General features: G+C 36.2%; 1 protein-coding gene across 10 annotated transcripts in view; it reads left to right on the top strand.

Moving 5' to 3' along the window:
• The window catches only part of SFSWAP (splicing factor SWAP), a 51,685-nt gene that overhangs the window by 3,593 nt on the left and 20,682 nt on the right, over nucleotides 1-27,410 (top strand). For all 10 annotated transcript variants that reach the window (XR_012589837.1, XR_012589836.1, XM_074607119.1 and 7 more), the window contains 11 exons: nucleotides 97-234; nucleotides 3,393-3,478; nucleotides 7,245-7,470; nucleotides 7,931-8,046; nucleotides 8,939-9,074; nucleotides 11,774-12,011; nucleotides 12,342-12,473; nucleotides 12,877-12,970; nucleotides 15,304-15,481; nucleotides 20,144-20,377; nucleotides 21,893-22,083. Coding sequence is in view for 8 of the 10 variants with exons in the window: in XM_074607119.1 (XP_074463220.1) it covers nucleotides 97-234; nucleotides 3,393-3,478; nucleotides 7,245-7,470; nucleotides 7,931-8,046; nucleotides 8,939-9,074; nucleotides 11,774-12,011; nucleotides 12,342-12,473; nucleotides 12,877-12,970; nucleotides 15,304-15,481; nucleotides 20,144-20,377; nucleotides 21,893-22,083 (1,769 nt within the window). In the remaining 2 variants the exon portion in view is untranslated. The remainder of the gene's footprint in view (nucleotides 1-96; nucleotides 235-3,392; nucleotides 3,479-7,244; nucleotides 7,471-7,930; nucleotides 8,047-8,938; nucleotides 9,075-11,773; nucleotides 12,012-12,341; nucleotides 12,474-12,876; nucleotides 12,971-15,303; nucleotides 15,482-20,143; nucleotides 20,378-21,892; nucleotides 22,084-27,410) is intronic.

Below are 27,410 nucleotides of genomic sequence, written 5' to 3'. Positions count from 1 at the left end.
ACCAAAGTAAGAAATATTACCCTTTTTTTAATTTTATTTTTAAGAAATTAGCCTTTAAATATGTTCTAATGATGGGTAATTGCATTTTTGTTCAAGAGGAGGAATATAAAAGACTGAGTGAAGCTTTGGCAGAGGATGGTACCTATAATGCAGTGGGATTCCGTTATGGCAGTGATTATTATGACCCTTCAGAACCCACTGAGGAGGAGGAGCATCAGCCTGCAAAACAAAGAGGTAAGGGGTAAAATAGCAAGGGTTAGTTGAGAGGAAGAATATATCACCTCTGTGTCTTTCACTTGCTGCTGAAGGTTGAAAATGTGTGTTTCATTAACATGCACATAAAAAAAATCTCAAAGCATTTCAGCAAAATCTTTATTGAAATGTGCTACTGAGTTTTTGCAAACTTCACTCTTGATGTGCTTAAACGCTTTCCTGCTGTGGCACAGTCAGTACTACAGTAGTCAAGATAGGAAATTTAATTCTGCTCTCTTGTAGATTCTTATTTAGGAAAAAAAAATAGTAATTTATCTATGGCTGTCTGTTACTACTATGTTTCTTGGTCAAAAAGGAAAAGTTCATTACAAACAAACAGAGTAGTAATTAACCAGAATATATGTATTTTTTTAAGTTTAGATTTTGTCATTTTAATAATTATAAACCAGTTTCTCTTCAACATAGCATGTCCCTCTCTATGATCTTAAAAATGCAGAGTTCAGGTTCTCATGTTCCCATCTTTAATTACAATAACTTTGCATTTTTAACATGAAGTCTTGAGGAAGCTTTCAAGTGTTACTGAGCTATGCCTTAGTAAAGTTGGGATTGTTTAATTAATGATCGGGTTGTCTAACTACACGTCGGTGTGTTACTGTGGTATGAGATGTGCTTTTTTTACCAAAGCATGTGCTATAATGCAGGATCATTTTAGACACTAAAGGGTTTTTGGTGTGTTTTGCTGCTGTGTGTGGCAGGTTGTTTCAGGGCAGTGTCCATGCTGCTTGAATTATAGCAAGGGTTTCTCCTGTAGTCTTCAGTACTGATGCTGAATTGCGTTGTCTTTTCTGGGTTTTGTTTCATTTGTTTTATTCCCATTTGTCTAGTAGATTACATAACCAAATAGTTTCTAAGTTCTCTTTACGTAGAGTTTTTGAGTGTTTCTTGTCACAGGGGTGTTTTTCATGTTGCGTGGATCAGTGTATATATGGGAATAAGCCTAATGAAAAATTGGGGATAATAGAGAAGAACATATTTGTATTTTGGCTCCTCCAACTTTCTCTAGTTCATAAAGATTTAAAAGGTGAATGCCTCCTCTCTATTGGTCACTAAAAAGAGAATCTATTGAACCTTATAGTCTGTCCGTATTGTAGGAGGCCTTTGCAAAACTGTGTGAAAACCTGCTATAATGTACTACCTTTGATCAAGTGCGTAAGGAATAAATAAAAAATCCAGTTTCATTTGGTAAGAGAGTAGTGAGTTCAAGTTGTGGCTGGATTGCTTTATGTTATTTTTCTTTCCTAGAATGGTGAGATACCTAGAAAAATGTATTTGCAGTCTTAATGGAGTCATATTTTTAGGAATAATGCTACAATGTGATATCTTAGTCATTGGCAAAGAGATATAACTACCAGTCTTTCAACAAGTTCATATGTTGTTAATTAATATCTGATGCAACATGGAAGTGTCATGCTAGGCTATTACAAAATCTTGCGGTGTAATGTGAGAATTCTCTACTTCTCATCAGCAGCACTGAGATCCTTATAGCAGGTAATTGGAACGTTATCTCAGTTGTGAGCTTTCTTACCAAACTCCTTATCCTCTAGAAAACTTTTAGTAATGATGGATGACAAAGGGGCATTTTCTAGTAACAATTCATTTGTTGTACTTGGAAGAAAAAGTACTTGGGGCAAAAGTGAGATAGAAACATCAGTATTATGTTTTGCTGTAGCTGGACTGTACAGACTTTTATTAGATGGCTGTATGGTAACAATTTCCAATAATACAGGACTGTAACTTAAAATTAACTTTTTATAAATCATAATAGAGTAAAATCGAATATTGGAAGATGCAGATATGAATTACAGGCTGTAGTTCTGTGAACGCCTAAAGAGTTAGCTGAAGCTGCTGTCAAAAGAAACAGTGCTATTCTGCTTTGTCTGCTGCTTCTTCCTCCTTTCCTTGGTGCTAAGATTTCTGCATGCCTTTGTGGAGTTAAACTGTTTCAGTTCCTTAAAAAAACCACCAAAACAAACAAACAAAAAAGCCCAAACCAAACGCAAACAAAACCCCAAACAACCCACCAGACAGCAATGAAAATGTTAACTCTCTTTCTTGCATGGGTAAGAGAAATAGCAGAAATTGCTGTGACATCTCATGCATGATTAGGCTGTTCTGCTGTCTGTCCATAGTTCCCACAGTCATGTTTTCATGCAGCTTGTGCTATCTAATTTGTTAGGATAAAAATGTAATACATTTTCTCTTAAAGCTAGTAGAATAGATAATGCTAAAAGTTACTTTAAAAAGTAAACTTTCCACTTCAAATTTTATAAAAATTTGTAAAGCAAAATATTCTTAGAGGAACGCTTCTGGTATACCAAATAACAGAATGTAACACAAATTGTCCTTTATAAAAGAATAACTGTTTTAGATGAGTAGTTCATGTGATACATCTGTTAAATATTTGGATATTTTAAACTTGGTATAAAAGGAACCATACCAACTTTAGACTGAACTCACAGATGAATGGCAACATTTATTTTAATGAATTATTTAAGGCAACTACTGTTTTATCTCTGTAGATTATGAAAGTGGATTTTAGCATCCCTATTGCATTCCCATACAACTTTCATTAGGGTTAGACAGCTGATGAAAGTACTTAGGTTTGTTTGCATAGGCTGAAATGGTTGATTAACAGGGAACTGAATTAGGATAGACCAGATGTATGGGTCTTAACAGCTTTAGAGATGTTGGATATCTGTAGTTGTCGTTAGAAAAGGATTCACCCAGTGCACTGGCAATGGTTCCCCTTAATTTTGCATGGGTTTTCTTGTAAAAACAAAAAGTAATATTCATGAAAATGAATGTTTTCTGTTTGACTTGAGACTTTTTTGTCTTCGGCACTGTAGTCAGGGCTAAAGTTTATAGGGTCTTATTCTTCCTAATTAAGACATATTCCTCTATTAAGACATAATTTATGCAATCATAAATATACTACATAACACCAGGGAGAGGAACTGTATTTAAATGTCTTCAGTGCAAATGCTGGTTATACTTTAATTTGAGAAATTCCTTGATTGCACATCCTTTTAGATATACTTAATTTTAATAATTTTTTTTTTTACATTTGTGTACTTTGACATGTTTTGTCCCATATTATTTTATTCTGTCGTTTCTTGTAGAAACAGCTCAGACAGAAAATGTAGAAGAAAATGAAGAACCTTTTATTGCCCCTCCGGGACTGAACGTACCTTCTGATGTGGAACTGGTATGTGTGTACATTTAATGCAACCTACATTTCTGTCAATTTTCAAGGAGCTTATGGCGCTTTACTGATTCTTTTTTCCATTAACTTTAGTGTGGTACATTTTAAATTATTCTAAAATAGTAGCTTAATTTCAAATGTTCTTTCTTGAATTCTTGAGTTTGATCAACTCTCTTGGATCTTTTTTCACACAAATTATTGCAGTGCTTACGTTAAGTGCAGTTAGTATCACTTGTGATATTATTTCAGATAATGCAGAAGAAAGGCAGTTGTTCTTGGAATGGAAACTGACTGAGATATTGAGGTTGACATTCCAAATGTAAAAGACCATTAAACAAAAAGGTTGCTTCTATTGAGGATTTCTTTCTGGATTCTTTTTATTTGAGCCCCAATCTGAAGAGTGTAGGAAGTGATCAAATATAAAGGCTGTGTTTAAGACTATCCTATTCAAGGAGAAAAGGAAGAGTTTGTTTCTAGCAAATTCTGAAATAACTTGAAGGTATTAGCATGTAGAAGCTCTTTACTTCAGTGGTGTTAACAGAATTTGCTACGTAGTAAACTGTAAACCTAATTGCAGCTTGTGTATCTTTCCTGAAGGGAGCTGAACAATCGCCTGCTTGAGTACAGTTGTAACCATGAAGATTTTCAATGTATTTTGATTTTCCAAAAGATACTAGGAAATCAGATAATATTCTTCCTCCGGTACCATGGTCATGAAAGTGTTAATTTATATTTGGGCTGCCTTCTCAACTTGATAACGTTGGCCAGTAAAGATTCAAAGCCCTCTGTTAGAATATAATAGTGAACACAGGGTATTTGTGTAAGAGTGTTTTTCTACTTCATTAGCTTTTAATTGAAAATTTTTATCCTGTTCTGTTTTTTATATGAAATAAGAGCTATTTAACAAATCTAATGTGCAACTTTACTTGTTCTAATTTTACTTCCTCTTCTTTACAATCTTATAATACGTTTCATTAGTGAAGTGCTTACAAACCTACATCTGAGTTCAGGGAAGATTTTTATGCATTATTGCCTTTAAATTATGAGTTATACTGTAGTCTTAGAATAAGAATGTTGAGTTCTCAGTGAGAAGCTGCTTATTTAGCATTTGGGTGCTGTTCCCAGAAAGTAACTGCTGGTGAGAGAATGTGTGCTGGTTTGGGTAGCTGCTTTGCTTGAATTTTGTTCTGAAACTTAAGGTATGTTTTATGTGTTAGTTGCAGAATGTAGTGTGGGGGTTACTGAAGTAGTTTCTCAGTCAGCTATTGAAATCTAGTATAGTCAAATGAACAGAAAGCAAATGTGGGCATATTTGTTCTTGATTTTTAAAAAAACAAACCAAAATGTCTAGAGAGCAGCTCTGAAAACAATGTATATTTGACCTTGGATTGGGAATTTTTTAATTCAATTGCTATGAAGGATAGAAGCTGGGTGAATTATTGATGGGGTTTTATAGGCATATTTAAAAAATATTTCTCTCTCTACCCTATCCCCATTTAAAAAACCAAAAGAGTGAGTGATAGAGAAATACATCATAAATTCCATTGCTATTATGTCGATCCACAAGTGATTGGAAAAGGTGTACAGATGTGTACGATTTTTGGAAATGAGAAAGTGGTGTTCTAGGTCTCTCCTGAGTTTACTGCTAATTAACATTCAAGTTAAAAGACATGGCACTTGTTGATGGTCGTGGCTGGGGGGAGGCCACTTGTAAACTTTGAATTATTTGGGGTGAGGTGAGGTGTTGAATGTTGAGCATATGACAACTCCAGCTGCAGCAGTAACGTCATTCTGGAACTTAAACCAGAAGAGTTATGTTGAGGATGCAGGTCTTCCACTGCTTAAAACTGTTATGTCAGGTTTATGGGCAAAGATGACTGCTCTTCACCCGTACATTTTCAGAAGTGCAGAGATGCTATGGAAGTGAGCCGTAAGAGGATGTTCTCATTTAAACTTACGAGGAGAGATTGAAAATTACTTTTTTTTCTCTAGAAGAGAATATTGAGAGGCAACATAAGACTTGAGATTATTTTCTGAGCTTACTGAAGATTGGTTAATAGTTGCTTAACTTGCGGTAAGGGAGACTCACTCATGGAAAGCACTTAATTAAAATACTAATTAAAGATTGTAACAGAATATCTAACTAGAGGATAGCAGTTAGGTCATTGGAGTGTTTTTCAGAAGGGTTTTTTCTCTCCTCTGGCAAGTGCTCTTACTTTCAGAAGTTTTAACAGTTATCAGTTTAAGTGTTTACTGTTTATTAAATGTAATAGCAAACTAGAACATGTCTATGATACCTGCATCTCTGTTTGTCATGTAATGTTTTTCACTGTGTAAAGTTTAGGAAGTTTTTTAAGTCAGTGGTGTTAGTAATCTTAGAAGTCAATTAAAAGCATATTAATAGTTATAATGCCTGCTTTCCAGAGCTTATAGTGACATCAGTTTCAAATTCAAGACCAGATAGTAATTTCAGATACAATCTTTTTTGAGTTTCCTTGCTGATTTGCAGCTTTGTTTATGAATCTCTTGGCCTTAAGTGTATTTTGTATTTCTGCATAAGAACCACAGAAATAGAGAAACTCGATGTATGGTTAAATACTGAAATTGGCTATGCACAAAATGTTATCAGTTCATTGAGAACTTTGTGGCCTCTAATTGAAGTAATCTTTGGTAGTGTTTTAGAGGGACAAGTAAAACTTGAAACAACGAATTATTTTTCCATACTGAACATGTTGCTCTAGTAAAGGATCCAATCATCTCAAAACAATTTCTAAAAATGTTCTGTTTGATCACATTCAGACTTTTTTCCCTAAATAGGGCAGCACCATCTCGTGTGCTGAAAAAGATTTTCTGAGATTTGCAACATGCTTCTGTATCTGGAGCAAGAGAAGGGTAAAGCTAAAACAAAGTATTAGTGTGACCGTTTGGTCATTATAGGCACAGAGACAGCTTATTGAGCTCAAGACAAAACAGAGCTATCTGAGTATGAAATTAAAGACAGTGAATGGTGAAGTTCATTCATTCTTTAACTACATTCTTGTTCTTTTCACTTGTTGGGTTTGGTATGGCAGTGCTCCTTACATGGAATTTCAGGACTGGAAATGCATAGATGCTGCTTAACTTTAGCATTAAAAGAAAAAAGGAAATTAATATAGTGTTCAATGACTCTTTACGGGAATGTGACAGAACATAGGAATTGCAATTCTTATGTTGGTCTTGTTCCTTCCAAGCAATTGCATACTAACAAGCTTTTCTAGTTAGGGAACAATATTTGCACATTCAGTGATAACAGAATAAAGAACAGCTGTTGGGAAGAAGACCATACATATTGAGCACCTTAAGGTATTGTAAGGTAGGGTCAGTTTTAAGTTGGCACTGCTGTGTCGAGAAACACATCTGTCTCCTGTCTTGTGCTAGCAGAAGTGTCTATATGGCTATGGAATGTCTTAAAAGAATTTTTCTGCTACATCAGACTCAATCAGGATTTGTTCCCCTCTTCAGTTTGATTCGCAATAGCAAAAATAGTTGTGCTGATAGAAGGAGAAAATCTTGCAAAAGGAAATGAATGAGCAGCTAGGGAAGACTTGGATTTGGTTTTTTTGAGTGCTGATATGCTTTCACTAGTTGAAAGTGATTATGAAACTGAGTTGATAGCGAAAGCTGAGAATAGGGGCAGGGAACTACTGCTCCTTCTGATTCCCACTGGAGTTCTAACACACTTTACAAGCTGCTTATGAAAATACAAATATATGTTATTTTACTTCCACAGCCACCGACAGCAAAAATGCATGCCATTATAGAACGAACCGCAAACTTTGTCTGCAAGCAGGGAGCGCAGTTTGAGATTATGCTAAAAGCCAAGCAAGCACGCAACTCCCAGTTTGACTTCTTGCGATTTGATCACTACCTCAATCCCTACTACAAATTCATTCAGAAGGCTATGAAAGAGGGACGATATGCTGCTCCTTCTGAAAATAAAGCGGATGAGAAAAAACGTAAGTTGTTGCTTATCGCATGGATGACTTCAGGATGTGAGTCATTGAAACATCCACTGGTCTTTTTTGGCAAAATAGCCACATATTTTTGGTGTGTTGTAATGGCAATACTGTTATCCTGCAATGGAGATTGATGTGATGATTCAAAATTTTGCTTAAATTGGAGGAGATTCTTGAAAGAAAATATTGTTATGGTAAACTCTCAGATAGAAGAGCTGCTATGATATTGAAATTTTCAGAAACATTTGTATAGCTCTAGTCCAACAGAAAGTTGGTCCATGCACTTAGGTTTCAGTTTTATTGATGGTTAGCAATATCTTCGTGTATCTATGGTTTTTATGAATATGCAGGTTTATGAAAACTGATTTCTTAAGAATGCATGCTTGTCCTCTACCCTCTTTCTCTCCCAATACAAATCCATAGCAAACCTAAATAAAATTCAGACATTGCTTTTGTTTAGATTCGAGAGTCAAATCTGAGGAAGATGATGATGACGACGACGACGATGATGGAAATTATCTGCATCCAAGTCTTTTTGCATCTAAAAAATGCAGTAGACTTGAAGAGCTCATGAAGGTACTTGACCCTATTAAAATTACAGATTACTTTTTACCTTGCAAAACATCTGATTCGTGGGCAGAAAAATTCTAATGTGCAGGTGTTACGATATTTTGTTAACAAAGACTTTTATTTGCTTTTTCCCCAGACTGTGTCTCAGTAATTTAAGTCTGCATTGGTAAACTTTCAAGTTACCTTTTCTCTAGTACACAAATTGTTATTTTTCCATTTCTAAGGAATTAAATTTCTATTTTTGATGTCCTCTGGTATTGAGGGCATCACTCAAGGATTTATCCCACAGAACCTATACCAAAGCTGAAAAAGATTAAGATACTTAATGCCTTCTGTATATAAGCTGTGAGGGAGTGTTCCTTTTTAGATTTTAGTAGATAAAGTGTTGACAGGAAGTAATGGTTTCAGCAAATAATATTTCAGCAGAATTAGTACTACTCGTTAAATGTAAATTTTGCTGGATGTGTTAATTATTTTTTTTTCTGAGTTTGATCAGTGATGGAATAATGGGAATGACATGATTGTACACGTTTGAGGCTTTCAGATGAATGACAGTGGTGCTGGTTGATATTTAGACAATTTAGGTTCTGCGTCTTATGGCAGTAGATGAGTAATATCCTCCCCCCGACCCCCCCTGCCAGTTTGGGTTTGTTTTTTTTTTCATGTCATGGATTTCTCTTCAAGTTAAATTAAGCATTTTTTGTTTTCCACACATTTTCAAAGAAGAACTTGATTCTGATGCGAGAGCTACAAAACAGTAACTTCAGTGTTTGGACAATATTATTGATGTCTCTTAACTTAGATAAATTTGCTTTCCAAATTAGGTTGATGATGCTATCATGCTTTAAATATGTACTTCAAATTGTAATCTTTTTTTCTATTCTTAAAATTTTTTCAGCCTTTGAAGGTAGTAGACCCTGATCATCCACTTGCAGCACTGGTGCGCAAAGCGCAGTCAGATAATAACTCATCTACACCACAGTCAACAGATGGGGCAGCTGTACAGACATCGCAAGCAGAATATTCTTCTGATTGTAAGTGCATTGTGATTAGGCAGCTGGTGGTGTGTCTTGATGAATTGTATGTGGATGCTGGTGGGAAGAAAATAAGTTAGCTTCATATTTGATCATTCATAACTGATATTTATTCTTTTTCAGTCTCCTGAATCTTTGAAGGTGCATTCTTCCACTGAATAGCTGTTGAATTGTTAGCTGCTTAGGAAAAACAGAAATGGGGTGGGGGGGTGGACAGGCCTGAGGCCAAGTCTCCACTCTCTGAGTATGGTTAGCACAGCAACCTTAATGTTTTGGTTTTTTATAACTTCCATTGGTTTCTACTAATGAATGCCTTCACTGTTGAACATAAAACTGTCCTATAAAGCAATTAATGAGATTCCCATTTAAAAAAGCTTACTATATTAGCAAAATGCAGATGATAAATCCGCTTTGAACAGTTTTACTAGAGTATCTAGCACTAAGAAAAAGCTGCAAAGGTAAAGTTGTGTAAGATCACACTGAAGTGATAAAAACAGGTTTTAGTAGAGTATTGTGTTCTAAAGTTGGAAGTAGTTTTACAGTAAATAAGTAAGTCTTTTATTATACAGTCAATTCCTATAATTTTTCATTATTTTACCTTTTATTCTCTGCAGTGGTGCAGTAGAATGTAGAAAATAAAATCCAGGAATATGCAAGATTGAAAATTAAAAATTGATCTTTTAAATTATATTTCTCATTGCAATATCTGAGAGGGAGTAGTAACTTCTAAGTTCCATAGCTACAAGAGGCCATTCTTAATTCTGTTTCGGGTTTTTTTTTTTCTAAAAAGAACAACAAAAGCAATGATATATTTAAATTATAAGTGAGCATTGTGGAAGGTTGTGTGTTCAAATGCTTTTTTCCCATGCCTGATGCTGAAATACCAAGACTTTCTCCTATTTCCATATTATTACTAAATCTTTGATCTTAGATTTTTCTTGAACCATTTCCAATAAATATAAATATAACCTCTTTCAAGAATTAACTTTGCTATGAAATTTTTAGCAACATTATCTTAACTCCTCTGAATGTGTCTGGTTTCCATTATCTTTGAAGCTCCTTAATTCAGGCCTTATATAAAACTCCTACAAGTTTTGTAAACTCTGATACTCAAAAAGGTGAAGTCAAACTTAATTGGATTTATGTGCCTTTAATTTTTTTCAGAATTCTGAAAGTCCTTGGTTCCTTAAATATAGAAATGTAACTTATCCTTTCGTTTATGGGACTTATCAGTTGATACTACTGAGATACAAGAAAATTTATATTGCAGCCTTTGTTACAGTGGGGTTTCATGATGATATAAATTTATAGGTAATGAGTAGTGTTACTTCAAAGTGGTGGTGCTGATGGATTTCTTGGGTTTTTGGTAATGTTGTTGCAAATAAGTATCACCATAATGATCTAAGCTAATTTTGATGCATTATAAGTTCAGAATACCCCAGATGATTACAGGCGTTGACAGAGTGTATTATATGGAGAGGAATATACATGGAAGTAATTTTTATTTAAAACTCTACCTTAAGAGAACCTTGATAAAACTGAAATAAAATTTCTGTGAACAAATCGAAAATTACTGGTTCTTTCAAGAAAGACTAAAATCGGAATAAGTATCTCTGTAGAATAATGCTCGTCAGTTTCTGGTGGCTTTCATGCCAGGCTTGAATCTGAAAGTACACAATGCAAACTGGGAGGTTATAATTTAGTAGCAATGCAAGTGAGGTTTGCAACTTCTCTCCCTACCTGTAAAACTTAACAGATCTTTATTCTGCTCTCCTTATAGATTACTTATTCTTTGAAAAAAGTAAATACTGCCACACAGGAATGTTTATGAAACTTTTAATAGGATAATTCATTGTAATTGATTAAATTTTGCCTCCAGAAATGTAAACTCTTGCTGTAAATCTTTTGAAATATTTTACCTGAATGCTTTCTGTTTATATGTCTTTCTGCAGAGAATCTTTAGATTTACAACAAGTAGCTGCCATTTAAAAGTGTTAAGTTAATTAAAGCATTATAAAATGTTGTCCTTGAAGAAAGCAAGCAAGCCATAAGCCTTTGCACTCTCAAGAAATAAATATTTAGAGTCAGAGAGGCCTCTAATGTGGAAAACTTGCTCAAATTGGTTGTTCGTTGTATTGGCATTAAATTGCAAAACCTGTCTACTTTTGGAGGTTTCAGTAAGTGAGCCTGTGTCTATATATAGCAATACATGGTTTAATATATATATATATAGAGAGAGAGAGAGCGCGATACTGGTGGTTTAATTTCTCGATGTTAGTTTTGAATATATACGCATTTCTTTCTTAATGCATACATAGTTTTAACTGAGTTAAACCACCAGAGGTGAATTAGGTTAGGAAGAATAATTTCATATTAGGTCATTTTTTAATAGGCTTCTCTGGTTCACTGGTTTATTCATACCTACTTGGCTTCCAGCTGACCTTCAGTATGTTCTGATTCTGTATCTTAACCTACATATTTCTTATTCATCCTAAGTGCATTAATATGAGCGTTCTTTTTTTCTTTGGGTTGTTTTTTTTTCCCCACTAAAAATTAGATAGCATTTCTTAGTGTGTTGTGTAAATCTGGATTTTCAGTGTGTTTGTACAATGCAATAATGTTGTGGAGTTTTGTTTTAATTGGGTGTTTTTCTTCTAATTAAAATATTGTTCTTAAATATGTTTTGGTTTTTTTTATAGCAACTGTGGCAGCCATGTATTATAGTTACTATATGCTACCTGATGGAACCTATTGCCTTGCGCCTCCACCTCCAGGAATAGATGTTGCCACCTACTACAATGCGTTGCCTGCAGGGGTGACTGTATCAAGCACTACAGGGGTAGCAACGGTACCTCCACCCCCTGGTACTACACCTCCACCTCCCCCAGACACAACTGAGAGCAGCAGTGGGTTGACTTCTACCACAACGTCTACAAGGTACCACGTACGCATTTGCTTGTTGGGTGGAGAGGTCTCTTTCCTGCACTTCAAGATGAAATATTTAGTAAGGGTTCTATTGTAGATGATTCCTCCGTAACATTTGCCAGTGTTTATACAGCTTTGATTACCTCCGCTTTGATCTTTGATATTGTACGTGGTTATTGTTACTCAGTTACTATGAAGTTTTTGCATGATGGAAAAATCAAGCTATTTTAACTGCATAATGAACCCAGAGAGCAAGCCTCTATGTAGTGTCTTTTGTTAAAAATGAGTCTGAAAGATATTTATGTTCTATTTATAAGAACTATGTACTTCTGATGTTTTCAGCACAATTGCTCCAGTGGTTGCCATTATACCTCCACCCCCAGATATTCAACCTGTTATTGATAAGCTAGCTGAGTATGTTGCTAGGAATGGGATAAAATTTGAAACCAGTGTTCGTGCCAAGAATGATCTCAGGTAAGAGAAAATGTTATTTTAACTTCTATTGTAAAAGTTGAGGTTTTCATTTTAAAATATATTACCAGGACATGCCGGTCTCAAGAAGAGATGTACTGTCATTTTAATTGAAATTCAGGGACCTACTTAAAGGTAATGCAAAAGCATTATTGCCCAAATCAACCAACATTGATAATGATGCAAATAATGCCAAAGCATTATTGCCCCAAAACAACCAACCTAACAAAAACGTCTCTAGAAAGTATGCTCAGAATGTATATCCTCTGGAAGTTAAAGCATAATTTACAGTTTTTTTCCAAACATCAAATAGCATTCCGTCTGCTAGAGAAAATTAGATGGCAAAGGGTTGTTGGTATTTACTATGTTCATGTGCATTTTCACATACTCAGTTTTCTTTTAACAGGTTTGAGTTCCTGCAACCATGGCACCAGTATAATGCTTATTATGAATTTAAAAAACAGTTCTTTCTTCAGAAAGAGAGCAATGATAACTGTCAGGTATGTGTGTGTTTGTACATACGTATATTAAAAATGTATTGTAATGAGAAAAAGACTTGCTTATCTGTTGTGCTACCATGAGACGTTTTAAAAATGGATCTCTCTGAATTATGGAGAAATTCTTGAGCAAAGGATGTGAATGCTTTATTTTTTTTTCTTGCTTTTTAGTTTTGCATCGTATTTAAATAAGGATATGTGAGGTGGTGTGGTGTTTAGTTCTTGTTTTTTGGCATAAGCAGCCACTCAGTGTGGTTGCAATATAAAATGGCAACCTGAAAATCTTTCGACTTCTATAAAAGGGAATATATGCTTTGTGGACGTTTCGAGCTTTGTAGGATTGGGATTAGTGTTCTGTTATCAGAAAGGTTAGGTATAGCATTTTAACAACCGTACCTTCTCGTATGCCTCAGGTTCTTTGTAGAACAGTAGCACAGTAGCTAAACTACTTTTCTCATGTGCTTTTTTCTGAGAGAGGTTTTGTTAAAGAAGAGTCCTGTCGTGACTGACTGAAACAATATTGGAGCTTCAAAATCTCACATAGGTTTCCTACTTGCTTTGCTTCTTCTAGTCCATGTTATTACAAGATGATACCCAGACTTGGCATCCTTGTTTTTAACTATTCTCATGTTAGCTAATTTCATTAGATTGTTCTCTTACTGAAAAGAAAATTGCAAATAGTATCAGAAATACATTATCTGATGTTAACTTTTCATCGGAAAGAGCTATTTTTTTTTTAGGCCCTATGTCATTTGTCATCTCAAGGCTTAGATTGGGGAGCCTTAAACTGAAGAAGGTAGGCCTGTGGGTAAACTCCTCAAAATCGCTTTGTGGAAAATGAAGAAATTCAATACTAGTTGCTGTTTGAAACACTTGTGTCTAATATTTTGCTTTAATAGTGAAAAATGTTTTGAAAACACTGTTTTTAAAGATAAGATGTGGTAAATATGATCTTATTCGGTTGATAAATTACATGCAAAATTACCCTGTACCACAATGCTGAATATTATTCTAGAATTTCTTATTTGCAAACCAGTGGACTGAATTCATAATACTTAAATAATTAATAAGGACTTGTTAACATTTATTTTGGGGGGAAATTGTACACTAACCAAAGTGTAATAATAAAGGATTCATTTTTAAGTGTTCAGATGAGTACAGCTAAGAAGCAAGCAGAAACTGGTTTAAGTCCCTTGAGGTCATGTGTAGCAACGCATATTTTCTTTCCTACTGCATGGTTTTGTAGATAATGCCATTCTCTTTAATTTTTTAGAATAATGATTTCAATATTATCTTTATGCTTTAGTAATGTACATATAGGCAACTAATGCAATTGATTGTTCTCCTTTTGGCCATTAAAGTTAATAAGAAATTGTACTACTGGTTTCAGTAAATACAGGATGAAGTCCTTGATTTCCTTGTGTTTTTCCCCTTCGAGGATTTTCAGAAATTAGTTCTGTTGGTCAGGGAATGGCTGCAGGGAGCAATGAAAGGATCTCTTCAATACCTGGTATTTCAACATCAAGTATACTTAACAGCAGCCAGTGGAAAGCAACGAACCTATTTACTGAGAGAGGCTCATTTAAATGTTACATTAGCTAATGTCATCGCCTGACTCCCCATGTAAATATTTTTAATGTTCTTCAATATCCATCTTAAAATTTTTATACTGTGAGTTTAGAGGCTGTCTTGAATGATTCAGTCATGTAACAGTAGAACCAGTAATTCTTTTTTTTTTTTTTGAAATCTCAGCACATCTCTACTGTATCAGTCTAATGCCACAAAAACATCGATAGGCCCAATGTTCTTCAGTAAAATGTTGCAACAAATCAAACATGTTAACGTATGTTGATCCCTGTAAAACTTGATTTTGTAAAGAAGGTGTCATGCAATTGTACATTAGGAAAAAATGTCATAAGCTTTCATTCTGTCGCTGTGAATTACCTTTAATGGACTTTGTCCTGGACCCTGGAGATCAAGACCTAAAATAATGTACTTTGGAAAAAAGTATATGATTTTAGGGTCTAATTTTAAAAACATAATTTTTAAAAAAGTTGTTGGCAAAAGTGTACCAGCTGAAGAACATTTTCTTTGCTGTAAAATAGCAACACATTCTACTGTAGGTCTGTAGGTTTTGCAGACTGTGGGTTTAGGTGAAGCAGTGCATTATTTGCAGACTTTTGGTCATGAGTGCTTATTGATGTAAAATCAGCTGTTATGTGATTAGCTGATAATGTGATTTTTGAAATGGCTGGCAAAATTGCAGCACCACAGACACTGCATTAATTCTTTCATGAACTATCCACTTAGTAAGCTTGCACATTTCTTTTGAAAAGGGAGTATCTTCATCTGAAGATGTTCCAGCAGATACTGCGGGTGACACACCAAGTGAGACTCAGTTTGCAGATGAACATGCACCTGAAGATGCAACTGAGCCAAGTGCAAAGGGAGTTCCAGGAACTAAAAAAGATGTTCCTCCTACTAAAACTGTCAGTGATGGTAAATTGGTGAAAGGTATGTTAGCGTGATTTGTTGGACGTGAAAATATTTGTTGGCTTATAGTTAAGGGGAAAAAAAAAAGGCAGAGGGAGAGATGGGGGAAAGTAGAGAAAAGAATTTCATCATGCAGAAAATATTGTCACTGGAAGCATCAAAAAAGAACTGAAATAAGTAATTTGATTGCTTTCATATTTATTTCTTACCAGACTATCAGGTATTTATGGTCTGACAGAATAAATTGTTTTATTTCAGTTTTGTGCAAAGTTGAAGGCTTTCATCAGTGACCCCAGTAGAACCTTATTTTTGTCATTTTAAACTTGATAGTTACAAGCTCTGTGCAAGAAAGAAGTTATTCCTTCTGAATAAAAGCAGTAGTCTTACTTGAAACCATTCATACGGAGGAAGTACACTAGGCTTATTACTCAGTTGCTTAGTCTTCCCATGTTGGATGTTAGCTATGCTGGTAAAAAAGACCCTTTTCACGTGTAAGTGGAATGTTTTTCCTCTTGCAGTTGTAGCAGCAGAGGGACAAAATGGGAGGATCTCTTGGAAGCCAGTCAAACAAAGTCAGCTAACACACTATTAGTGTGCTGAGTTGGAGAAACGATTATTTATGCCTGAGAACTGTTTTCCGGTCCTACCGGGAAGAGATATCTTAAATTTCTTCTTTTCAGTAAAAATGAAAAACTTAAATCTTTTAATCAGAACTGAAAGCCACCTGAAAAAAAAAAAAATCAAGAAAAACACTCTTGACTTGTGTTCCCATGGATGGATACTGCCTTCCTGCCACTCCAGTGGCTTTCTTAATTGCTGATAAGTTTATCTTCTCCCTGTGGTCCCTTAGAATTCTTCTTTCTTCCTGCTCACTGCAATTTCTTTCCCTCCACATGCTGCAAGCTCCAGAGTCTTTGCCATGGTTGTCTGGCTGTCCATACTCTGCAGTTTCTTCTCTGGGCGGGTTGAGTAGCTTGCGCAGGGAAGGAGTGATCTTCCCCATCTTCAAAGATGCCCTATTAAGAGAATGTAATATACAACAGAAAATATTGTTTCTTCTTGTTGTGTCACTAATAAATGGCAAACCGGAGCCCATGTTTTATTAATAGTAATCTGCTCAAATTTAGATTATGGAATGTAACCAGTGAGTCATTTCATGAGAATCTTATTCCTATAAACTTATTTTCATTTCCTCTAATATGGTACAAATCCCACTTTCTTGTAACCTAAACACAGTAGTTGGCTGTAAGACAGATGTAACATCCGCACTAGATTTTTCTTTTGCCTCTGAGGAAGTATTTTAGGATTTGTTTTGTCATATGACAAAGTTGGAAAATCACTATTGTAATAGATCTTCTCTTGGAATTCTTGAGTTCTTTATTTCTGAACCTATTTCCTTACCACAGAATTACAAGGTGCAAAACTTATCTTTTATAAACCTTGGTTTGTAATTTAATTATTGTATTTCAGTTGACATCTTATAGGATATATGCAAAAGACATCCTGAGAAAGACAAATATTGCAGCAGACCATATGGTAGTAGGTTGCTTTGCTTGAGATGTGTGAGAAATTCCATTCTTTATTCTTAGAAGCTGCATTTTGTGTAAATGGTTTAGACATAAATTCTGTATTCTTTTCAGAAAATGGTTCTCAAAAAACATTCTAAGGAAAGTTCTGTGAGGCAAAAGGATTAGTTCAGACTTAAATATAGTTACATATTAACTATCCTTAGTATTTTTTGAAGATGCATTAATACAACCTAGCTTGAAGTGATTCACAATTTCCATTCTATTGTTGTATTCCCTGTTTTTTACAGGCATTCTTCTTCCTTTCAGTGTGCTGGTATGAGTGTGTAGTGCTGTCCTTTTGTGTTGGAGTAGTAGGGGCTGCTTGAAAGGAATAGTTGACCACCAATCTTGCTACAGCAAGACTAGCTAAGACATTTTGGGAGAAGTACTTAGCTTTTGCCTTTATGTCTCCTGTAATGAAGTGTTGTTAACTCCCCAAAGTAATTAATTTTCATATAGATGGAAATAAGTCTTTAAATACTGTTCTGTGAGCCTGCCAAATGCTTTTGTTGTGCAAACCATCGATTTAGTGTGAAGGAAACATAAAGGGACCATATCATACTGTAGTGTGTCAGATAGGAGCCTGAGCACAGTGTCTTTTCATCTTAAGCCTGAAAGAGTAGATTGTTCATTTGGGAAAAGAAGTAGTACTGAAACTAAAATTTATTTGGGACAAAATATGAAATTACTTATCTCGTCTCAGGAAATGTAATTCCTGAGATGGTTTTGAGTACCTTTCTTTTTCCCTGCTACTACCGAAGTATTAGAAAGACTTCGACATGAAGTTTCCAACATTTACTTAAAAAAACAGAAAAAAAACATAGAATCATAGACTACCAGGTTGGAAGGGACCTCAAGGATCATCTGGTCCAACCTTTCTGCGCAAAATTACAGTTTAGACAAGATGCCCCAGCACCCTGTCCAGCTGGATCTTAAAAGTGTCCAATGTTGGGGAAACCACCATTTCCCTGGAAGAGATTATTCCAATGGCTGATAGTTCTCGTTGTAGAAAACTTTCCTCCTTGTGTCCAATTGGAATCTCCCCAGGAGTAAGTTCTACCCATTACCCCTTGTCTTTTCCTTCTAAAAGTCCTTGTAAAACAGGAGTTTCCATCTTCTTTGTAGGCACTCTTTCAATACTCGAATACTGGAAAGTAGATGCCGGCTTGTGCTACACTCTTGGATTATGTTTTCCCAGGTGCAAGACTTTACGCTTGTCCTTGTTGAACTTCGTATGGTTCTTGTAAGCCTGGTGTTCCTGCAGGGTGGCCCTCTCTTCCAAAGTGTCCACTTCCACACTCAGTTTGGTGTCATCAGCAAACTTTGTCAGGGTACACTGATCCCATCATTCAGATATTAAGCAGTGTTGGGCCCAGTATTGATCACTGGGGGCCCCCACTTGTGACAGGTTGCCGGTTTGAAAAGGAGCTATTGACCATGACCCTCCAGGTGCAGCCTGTCAGCCAGTTCCCCACCCCCCACACAGACCACTTGGCTAGACCGTAACACACCAGTTTCTCCAGGAGGAGGCTGTGGGAAACCGTGTCAAAAGCCTTGCAGGAATCCAGGTAGGTAATGTCCTCCACGCGCCCCTCATTAACCGAGCAGGTTACTTTGTCATAGAAGGCGATCAGGTTTGTCAAGCACGATTTGCCTTTAGTGAATTCATGCTGGCTTTTCCCAGTCATGTGCTTCGTTTGATTTGTGATAGCCCCCAGGGGGATTCATTCTGTAACTTTCCCAGGGACTGAAGTAAGACTGATGGGCCTATAATTTCCTGGATCTTCCTTTAAGCCCTTCTTGTAGGTGGGGGTGACATTAGCTTTTCTCCAAGTCTTCTGGGACACCCCTTGATCTCCATGACTTCTCAAAGATTATGGAGGGTGGCCTCATAATGACATGAACCAACTCTCTTAACACCCTTGAGTGGATATTGTCAGGGCCCATCAATTTGTAGGGGTCAGACTCCTGTAATAGTTCGCACACCAACTCCTCCTTCGCTAATGATGGGGTCTGTGTTTGTGTCTACCTGGATTGCTGTTCCCAGTGCCTGGAGCCCAACAGTGCTGGTAAAGATAGAGGTGATGAAAGTTTTGAGAACCTCTGCCTTTTCAGCGTTGTTGGTGACTAATTCACCTCTCCTGTTTTACAGCAGGCAAATATTTTCTTTCTCCTTGTTGTTTATGTACCTGAAGAACCCTTTCTTGTAGTTTTTGATATCTTTGGCCAATTTGAATTGGAGCTGAGCTTTTGCTTTTCTAACTGCATCTCTGCGTGCTCTGGCAATACCCTTATAGTTCTCAATGGGTATTCGTCCACTTTTCCATCTCTGGTACCCTTCTCTTTTGGTTTTGAGCAGACTCGGAAGCTTGCAGTTAGGCCAAGGGGTCTCTTGCTCTCCTTGCCTCTCTTATCTTTAAAGAGGATGAACTGTTTTTGTGCTTCCAGGAGAGCATTCTTGAAAAACTCCTGCACGCGCTAGCTCCTTTATCCTCCGTGGAAGCTTCCCATGGAATCCCTCCCAGCTGAGCTCTGAGGAAGCTGAAGTTTGCTCTTGTAAAATCTAAAAACCTTTGTCTTTTGTACTCAAAAAGGGTGCTCAGCAGGATCCCAAACTCCACAGTATTGTCAGCCAAGGCTATGGCTAACTGAGCTACTACACAGCAGGTTTTCTTGGTTTGTGAGTAACAAGTCCAGCAGTGTCTTGTTCCTGGTTGGCACATCTAACACTTGTATGAGCAAGCAGTCCTCTGTGCTTTCCAGGAACTTGATGGATAGCATGTGAGCTGCTGTATTGTTCTTCCAGTAAATGTCTGGGTAGTTGAAGTGACCCATAAGAACCAGGTTCTGTTGACCCAAAGCTTGCTTAAGTGACCCAAATATTGCTTCATTGGCTTTTTTGTCTTGGTTTGGAGGCCGGTAGCAGATGCCTACTGTAAGATCTCACAAAAGATTGTGTTGTCCTTTCCCCCAAAATAATTAGCATAATGTAAGGATGAAACAAGTTTCTTCTTTTCATGTTGTAGTCTGCATGAGAGATGGGTAAAGTCAAGAAATTCAACCTGCTTTCTACTGTACTCTAATGATGTGTAAAATCTAACCCATTCATTCACAGCATCATTTGCTCCAATAAGCTTTGCGATCAAGGCCAAAGAAAATGACCTTCTTCCTTTGGAGAAAAACCGTGTTAAATTAGATGATGACAGTGATGAGGAGGAAGAAGAGGGTAAGGAAGGCCAAGAGAATGCTAACAGTTCTTCAAACCATACTCCAGCTGTTACCACTCCTTGTACTGCCGCTGAAGAGAAGAAACCCCAACTTACACAGGAGGAATTGGAAGCTAAACAAGGTATCCCATGTTACACTGAAAAAAAAAAAATGAAAGTCCTTTAGGCAAACTACAAAATTGTCATGTGAATAAGTTTGGCATTTTAGGTATTTTGAATCTTCACTATGTCATGTTAACAGGAATCAGAATTCTTTTCCCACAGCTTCCTACTTATTGTTAAGAATGAAATCTTCATTGGTTGCTCACCTAAAATCAAACTTGTAACACACTGGAGTTGAGTACTTTGACTTAATGCATGATCTTTCTGAATTGTTTTTTTTTCTGTTATAACCTCCGAGTAAAACACTAAAATTCTAGTTTCCAGATTAGCAGAGCCCAGAAAAAGGCATGTCTGTTTCTCATTTTCTTCAGAGGACAAGGAAATATTTCAAGCTATTTTTCAGTTATATAACACTCCCATATAGACTAATATCACCTTGTTGATGTTTTGTTACTCTTATAATGCAATGCCATTAAGTCTGTCTTTGGGTTCTTCCTGTTACTGTGTGTAAGGGCATGTGTATGTAAGGGCAGAAGGGTACGCTCTGTGAATTTGAATTAAATGATCTTTTAAAGGGATCATATTTCCCCCATTCCTCCCCAAGGCTGTTTCACAGCAGGGATTGTTTAATAAAGTGGAGATGCTGTCAGTGTTTACCAGCTTAAAAACTGAATATTACTCTTACAACTGTGAGCATGCCACAGGAATTTAATTTTTCATTTTCAAAATGTTTTTTTGCTCCTAAGTAGCAGTTCCTTTCAAAACTTGAGTAGCACAGGGTATGCAATGGTGAGATATATGTATCTCTATGACAATAAAAATTAAGTGTAAAACATGTTTGGAAAAAGTTGTGTGTTGGAAAAACTGTGCAACTGAACAAAAAAACCCAGTCATCTTGTACATGCACAGAACATGAAAGTGGAAATGTAATATGAAAAAGGTTAGACAAAATATCCATTAAGTACACAGTTAAATAAATTGGCTTGTTCTCTTTCTGTAATCACATAACAACAACTGGTGGTTCTAACAATGGCAAAAAAGTTTCTGAAAATTTCTGGAGCAGGCCTTTGTGTAAACATTTTAACATGTAAGTAGGGCTGGAAAATACAAGGTAAAGATCAGATCTGTGGAAAGAGCAAAATGGAGAGTTTGAATCGCTTTAACAAGTACAAGAAAAAGCTTCTGAATTTACCAAGCTACTTTTTTAGATAGCTTTTGTGAATAGAAAATGTCAAGTGTCCTGAATTTTCAGGGTTGTATTTTCATGTCATTTTCTTTAAGCTTAAAAATTTTTACTTCACCTGTACCGCTTTTTATCAAACAAATGATATATCTGTGAATTAAGATGCTTGGAATTTCATAATTTCAAGCTGATATGTCTTTATTATGTCTTTGAATGGATGCGTTAGAAAGGTTTGGGAATGGTTGCAAGGGCTGCTTGGTTGCTTCTGTTGGGGAGTGTGTGTTTGTTTCAAGGAAACCTAAGTTCCCCAAGGTGACTCACGCTAAACTTTACGCTTAATTGTCTTTCTCAGCAAAGCAGAAACTAGAGGATAGATTAGCAGCTGCAGCAAGAGAGAAGCTTGCACAGGCCTCCAAAGAATCAAAAGAAAAGCAGCTACAAGCAGAACGCAAAAGGAAAGCAGCACTGTTCTTGCAGACCCTGAAAAACCCTCTGGCAGAGGCAGAAACTGAGAAAATTGAAGAGAGTTCCTTCAATAACGAGGTAAGCAGGAAATAAATTTCTCTTCACCATAAAGCTAGCAGAAAACTTATCTATAGAGTGTGAATCTGACAGTATGTTATGAAGTTGACTGAAGAGATGGAAGCTTTTATAAATGGAGAGAGATTTGAATTTTAAACACTTAATCTTTTTCGGTTATCTTACATGTGTCTGTCATTAAAGAACTAATAGGGAAACATGATGCATAATTCAGAGGTCAGTTAGCCAGTTACAGAAAGGAAAATGAGCTTGCAAGTTAAACTCTGTACTAGCAGTCCCTGAATTAGAGTGCTTACCTTTCAAGAGTATTTGAATATCTGTTGTGATGTTTACTTATTTAACGTGTATTTTGATATGAGTAGACATCTTCAGGTTCAGAAATGATTCACAGGCAACTGAGCTTACTTTAAGACTTATTTTTCACCTGTTCTGCTGGGTTTTGTTGTTTGATTTTTATTAATTTAACTGACATGGAACTGAGATGAATAGGTAGTGAACTGATCTATGTGATTCAAGGTTTCTAGTTGGGACATCCTTAATCAAGAAAACGAATACATAGGTGGGAGAAAACTGGGCTAAATAATGGTTGCTCTTGATCATCTTTGTGTTAGTTGAGTATTTCCTGTAAACTTCTTAAAAGCTTAGAATGCTAGGATGTTTTTCTCTCTTTCAGGCCCAAACTTAGTATGTGAGTTATAAAATGCTTTTTTTATTATAAGGATATGATTTTTAAAATAAAGCTAAATTTACAGATAGTGGCACAAACTTCAAACAAATATATGTATGCACGTTATTCACTGGACGTAGTCAATGAGGAGTCTAAACAAAAAAACTGACAGTGAAATAATTGGCAGGGCTAATTATTCTCCTAGCTGTCTTCCAGGGAACCGAATGTAGGCACACTGCCTGTGCCTACTTGATCATGAAATGATGTAATCCACAGGGTTTGTTCATCAAAACTTCTTGTTTTGGAGAGTAGAAGCAAGTATCTTTCTGTAGCAAATCAATTTGGAGTGTTAGTATTCCTGCACTTCTTTCAAAGAACAATTTTTGATGGTTGTGTTACAAATTCAAACCCTCTGCTTATTTCTAGAAAGCTACTAGGAAATAGTCATGTGGCTGAGGCAGACTGCTTTCCATCTTTCCTCTGCCTTGTAATTCTCTTGTCCGTTTGCGCCCGTTGTCATTGTTTGGATAGTCAATCGCAGTAGATGATACTAGGATAATATCAGTTTGAGGGCTTTCAGAAGCTCTGTTTTGAGTAGGTCATCGTGATATTGCACTCTTAGGCCAAAACTAAGAGTAACCTGGATATTGATGATGACTTAATATCATCATCACATCATCCTCCTTATCACAAAGAGGAAAAAGAGGATTTATTATGCAGAAGTTAACTGCTGATCGGTTAGTTGGCATTATCTTCTGCAGCAAGCAGAACTACTACTAGTCAGTCCATTGATGAGTAGTTGTAATAAAATCTCTTTTTGCGTAAAACCTTGAGAAATCAGTTTTGTAAGACTTAGAATTTTTGAGTAGGCAAGGTTAAAGAGGAATCTTGGGCCAAAAGAAAACCTGTATTGATCAAAGCCACACATTCACATTTTTTCCTGATAAACAGAAAATGATGTTTGAAATACCTAAGAAATAATGTGTTTCACATAAAACCTTTCTGATTTCAATAAATATTGTTTTAAAAGCCTAAGTGAGGGATTTGAATTTATTATATAGGAAAATCCTTCAAGTATTGATTTGTTCATGCATCGTAGCACTGTCCTGAAGCTTTTCTCTCCATCTGCGCGTTCTGGCAGCAGAGCTGTGTTCTCTACTGAAGAGTCACTTTTCCCATTTACATCGTATATTTTCCATTTCAGTTCCTAATTGCTTAACTTCAACCACAGAGGAAACTGGCTGTTTTCCTACTTGGTTTCTGTTCTTTCTTTTTTCTTTTCCCCTTGTTCCAGCTATTTCATTGAGCCACTCTCTCTTTCTGCCAGCATAGTGCTTGTCCTAGCTTAAGAAGGGATAATTTTACTTCCAGGAGCGTCACTCATTTTCATTCAGCCTAAGCATCATTTTATCATAAGCACATCCCAGTCCAGTGTGATCTGATGCATGCTTGCTAAAAGACTGGGGAGTCGGCGTTTCCAGCACCTGTACAGACACCTCCAACAAGTCCAGACAATCTCTTTTCTTAATGGAAGAAAAACTGTCAAAATCCATTTTCAACAAAGTCACCTTGGACTTATGTCTTCACTGCAACTGCGAGGAAAAAGTAGGAATGGCATTTTGTGTAGACTATGTAGTTTCCTGAAACTTAATCTAAATAGTGCCAGAAATCTATGTGGCTTGGGGCGTTGTTGCAGGATCCTTCACAAGCCAGACTGAATTCCTGTGTTTGTCTATGCATGCAGCAGACGGACCTTCTGTGCACACCGCAAATACAAATGTTGTTGGGAAATAGGACCTCAGTTTCCTGGGTTTGGAATTCTATTGCTTCCAGAAAAGCCAGTAAATCACTCTTGGTTGGACTAATCCAGCAAAACTTCATCTGTGGATACTGACAGAATATTTCAGATATTGATTGTGACAGACTGGTTACGAGAATGAACAACATGGCTTTCCATGTTTCCTTTCACACAGAAAGAATTCCAGTACCTAACAAGTAATTAATTGCCCGGTTCTTGATATTTTCCAAATAAATCATGGATTACACCTCAAAATACTTTCAAGAGAATAGACAATTGAAAGAGACATACTTGCAGTTTAGGTGATCCAAATCAGCATAGAGTAGCACATATGTGAATTGAGTGTGGCTGCATCCCAAAAGACATTCTGCTTGGGATTCTCATTACTACTGCTAATGAGTACTACAAATTGTCCCTGACTGGTGCAAGTGTTCAGTACTTTTTTCCAGTTACATATCGAAGAGTGAATGCAAAGAGACAATGACAATGCAAAACTCCCCAGACTTGCAGTTCTGCCCTGCTTCTCAAGGGGATTTCTCAAGGACATAGATATTTCTAAGCTAAGGTTCTTTTGATATTTTTCTTTAAGAGAATGCCTGAAATAACCAGTAACTCTTCAGTAGCAGCTGACTTGTGATCCCTAATCCCACTTCTTAGTAAACTTATTTGCTAAAACCTTCTTTTTCCTTCTCCCACATACGTACAGTTTCAGAGAAGGCATCTCTCTCTCACACACAAAAAAAAACATTTAAGAATTTTAAAGCAACCAGTTTTACTGCTTCTTACCTATAGAAATGGTTTGGAGATGCTTTCTTTATAAAGGTGTTTATTTAGAATTTCAAATATATATTTAAATGTTGCTGATGTGACCTTGCTTTTTGAAATAAAATTGACTTCTGTATTGAGAATGGTAGTGCTGTGTTAATGAACAGTTTAAAATGCCATAATTTCATTGGAAATAGTATTCGTCCTAAGTGTAGTTTCCGTATTGACACACTTGTGTATGTTTATATAGATATATGCCTACAGATTTTTGCATATAGAAGTTTATTTTGAAACATTAATTTTTTTTCAAGCTGTTGTCTTTCGATTTGCCATATTTGAAAAAGCTTCCATCTACATTTGTTCCAACGTGTAATGTGTCTTTTGCTCTACTTGCCTAGCTTGCCTATTTGTAACAGCCCATTTGATTCAAGAAATTTTATTGGGAAAAGATAAGTGAAATCATGTTGTGGATTTGTTAACTTCTGTTGTATATACACTGAGAATCCAGCAAGCTGCATCATGATGTCTAAATCAGTTTATAAAGAAATACGTAGTGCGGGGCGGGGGTTTTAAGCTTTTCACATGCATTTAGAAAGACTGATTCAAAAAGTAACTACAGCAGCTGTAACTTTTAAAAGCATATTAAAAAGTCATGAGAGAGAGAGACGTAAAATTAGTTTTGTGGTTTGGTCAATGGAACTAGTTGGGGAAATTTCAGAAAACAAAGAAAAAATAAAATAAAAGATTTAAGTCCACCAAAAATGTCGCTTAACGTATTTCATCTCCCTTTTGGGGGGAAGGAGCATCCAATGAGGAGGCCAGGAAACAAAGACTGATATGCAGTGGTCATAGAGTTAATGTAGTGGAATGACTTTTGTAGCTTAAAATGTGTCTCAAAAAATGGAGTAATGACTGAGATGTATAATAAAGAGGAGTTGAGAATGTCTGTGAGAGGTGTAATGAGACTGCCCCTGCCTACTAACTGCATAAAAACTGGTAATGCTGTTTATGTGTATACACAGTGTACATTTGTGCTGAAAACCTGTTTATCACAGTGTGTAGAAACACATTAAACGAGCAAAGCTTTTTTGATCTCTGTCAGATTTTTCGGATTCCTAGCATTTCTTGAAAGAAATGCTGGTGCTAAGTACACATTATACCTTTGAACAAAATTGATTCCACTAACTGCATGTAAAGGACAGTCGATACCACAGAACATAATGCTTGTAAAGTTGGGTTTTTTTGGCTTCAGTTGAATCATAAAAATAGTCGGATGTATTTTTTCCAAAGCTGAATTATTTCTTTTATATGGTTTCTTGTTTTTCCTTAAAGTGAAATCAAGCAAGAGGAACAAAACGCTGAAAAATGAGCTTGAGCATTAAAGCAGCACAGTTTTTCACAAATGGCTCCTCACGATCCTTGCATGTGTTACAACAGTACAGTTGCGCATAGTATTTCCTCGAACCAGTACTTGCGAAACACGTAGCTTAGCTCAGTTTCCAAAACTGATCAGTTCCAGTAACCTTGTAGCTAGCGAAGTCTGTGCCCTTTTTCAGGACATGGGTAAACAGCAGCTGGGTAGCATCTCGCTTCTTGTGTCTACGTATATAATTCACATAGGCACTTCTGTAACAAGAAGATCGTGCCAACCAACACACCTGTCGGTCGTGTCTCAGTACAGAGAAGTTGCGATTATTCTGCAATGAACGTGGGCTCCCTGGCCTACAGTAAGTTTTAACTGCTGCGGTTCTTCGAGATGTGCAGAGCTGGAGTACGCCGGGTTATCTGGAGCACTGCATTGAAGTGCTTTTTTATTTTTAAACAAATAAAGTAAGGTGTTTCATAATCTGAAATGCAAATCTTATTCCAAAATTGTTAAAATTATTTAAATTTTAAAAATTAAGTTGACATTTATATTTAAAGTAGAAGAAAAGCTAATTGTGCGCATTCCTATATATATTTACCCAAACCTAAATAAAGTAGATCAGACATTGAGAGAGCTCACTTAAGATGGTATGTTTGTTTTGTTTTACTTTTTTTGTTTGTTTTTTTTTTGTAGTAAAGCAAATATGAAGATGGTATGTTTGTTTTGTTTTACTT

Source organism: Larus michahellis, chromosome 13 (genome assembly GCF_964199755.1).
Source record: "Larus michahellis chromosome 13, bLarMic1.1, whole genome shotgun sequence".
Classification (NCBI taxonomy): domain Eukaryota; kingdom Metazoa; phylum Chordata; class Aves; order Charadriiformes; family Laridae; genus Larus; species Larus michahellis.
The sequence above is the reverse complement of the archived record's forward strand: the minus strand, read 5'-3'. Positions and strand labels throughout refer to the sequence as shown.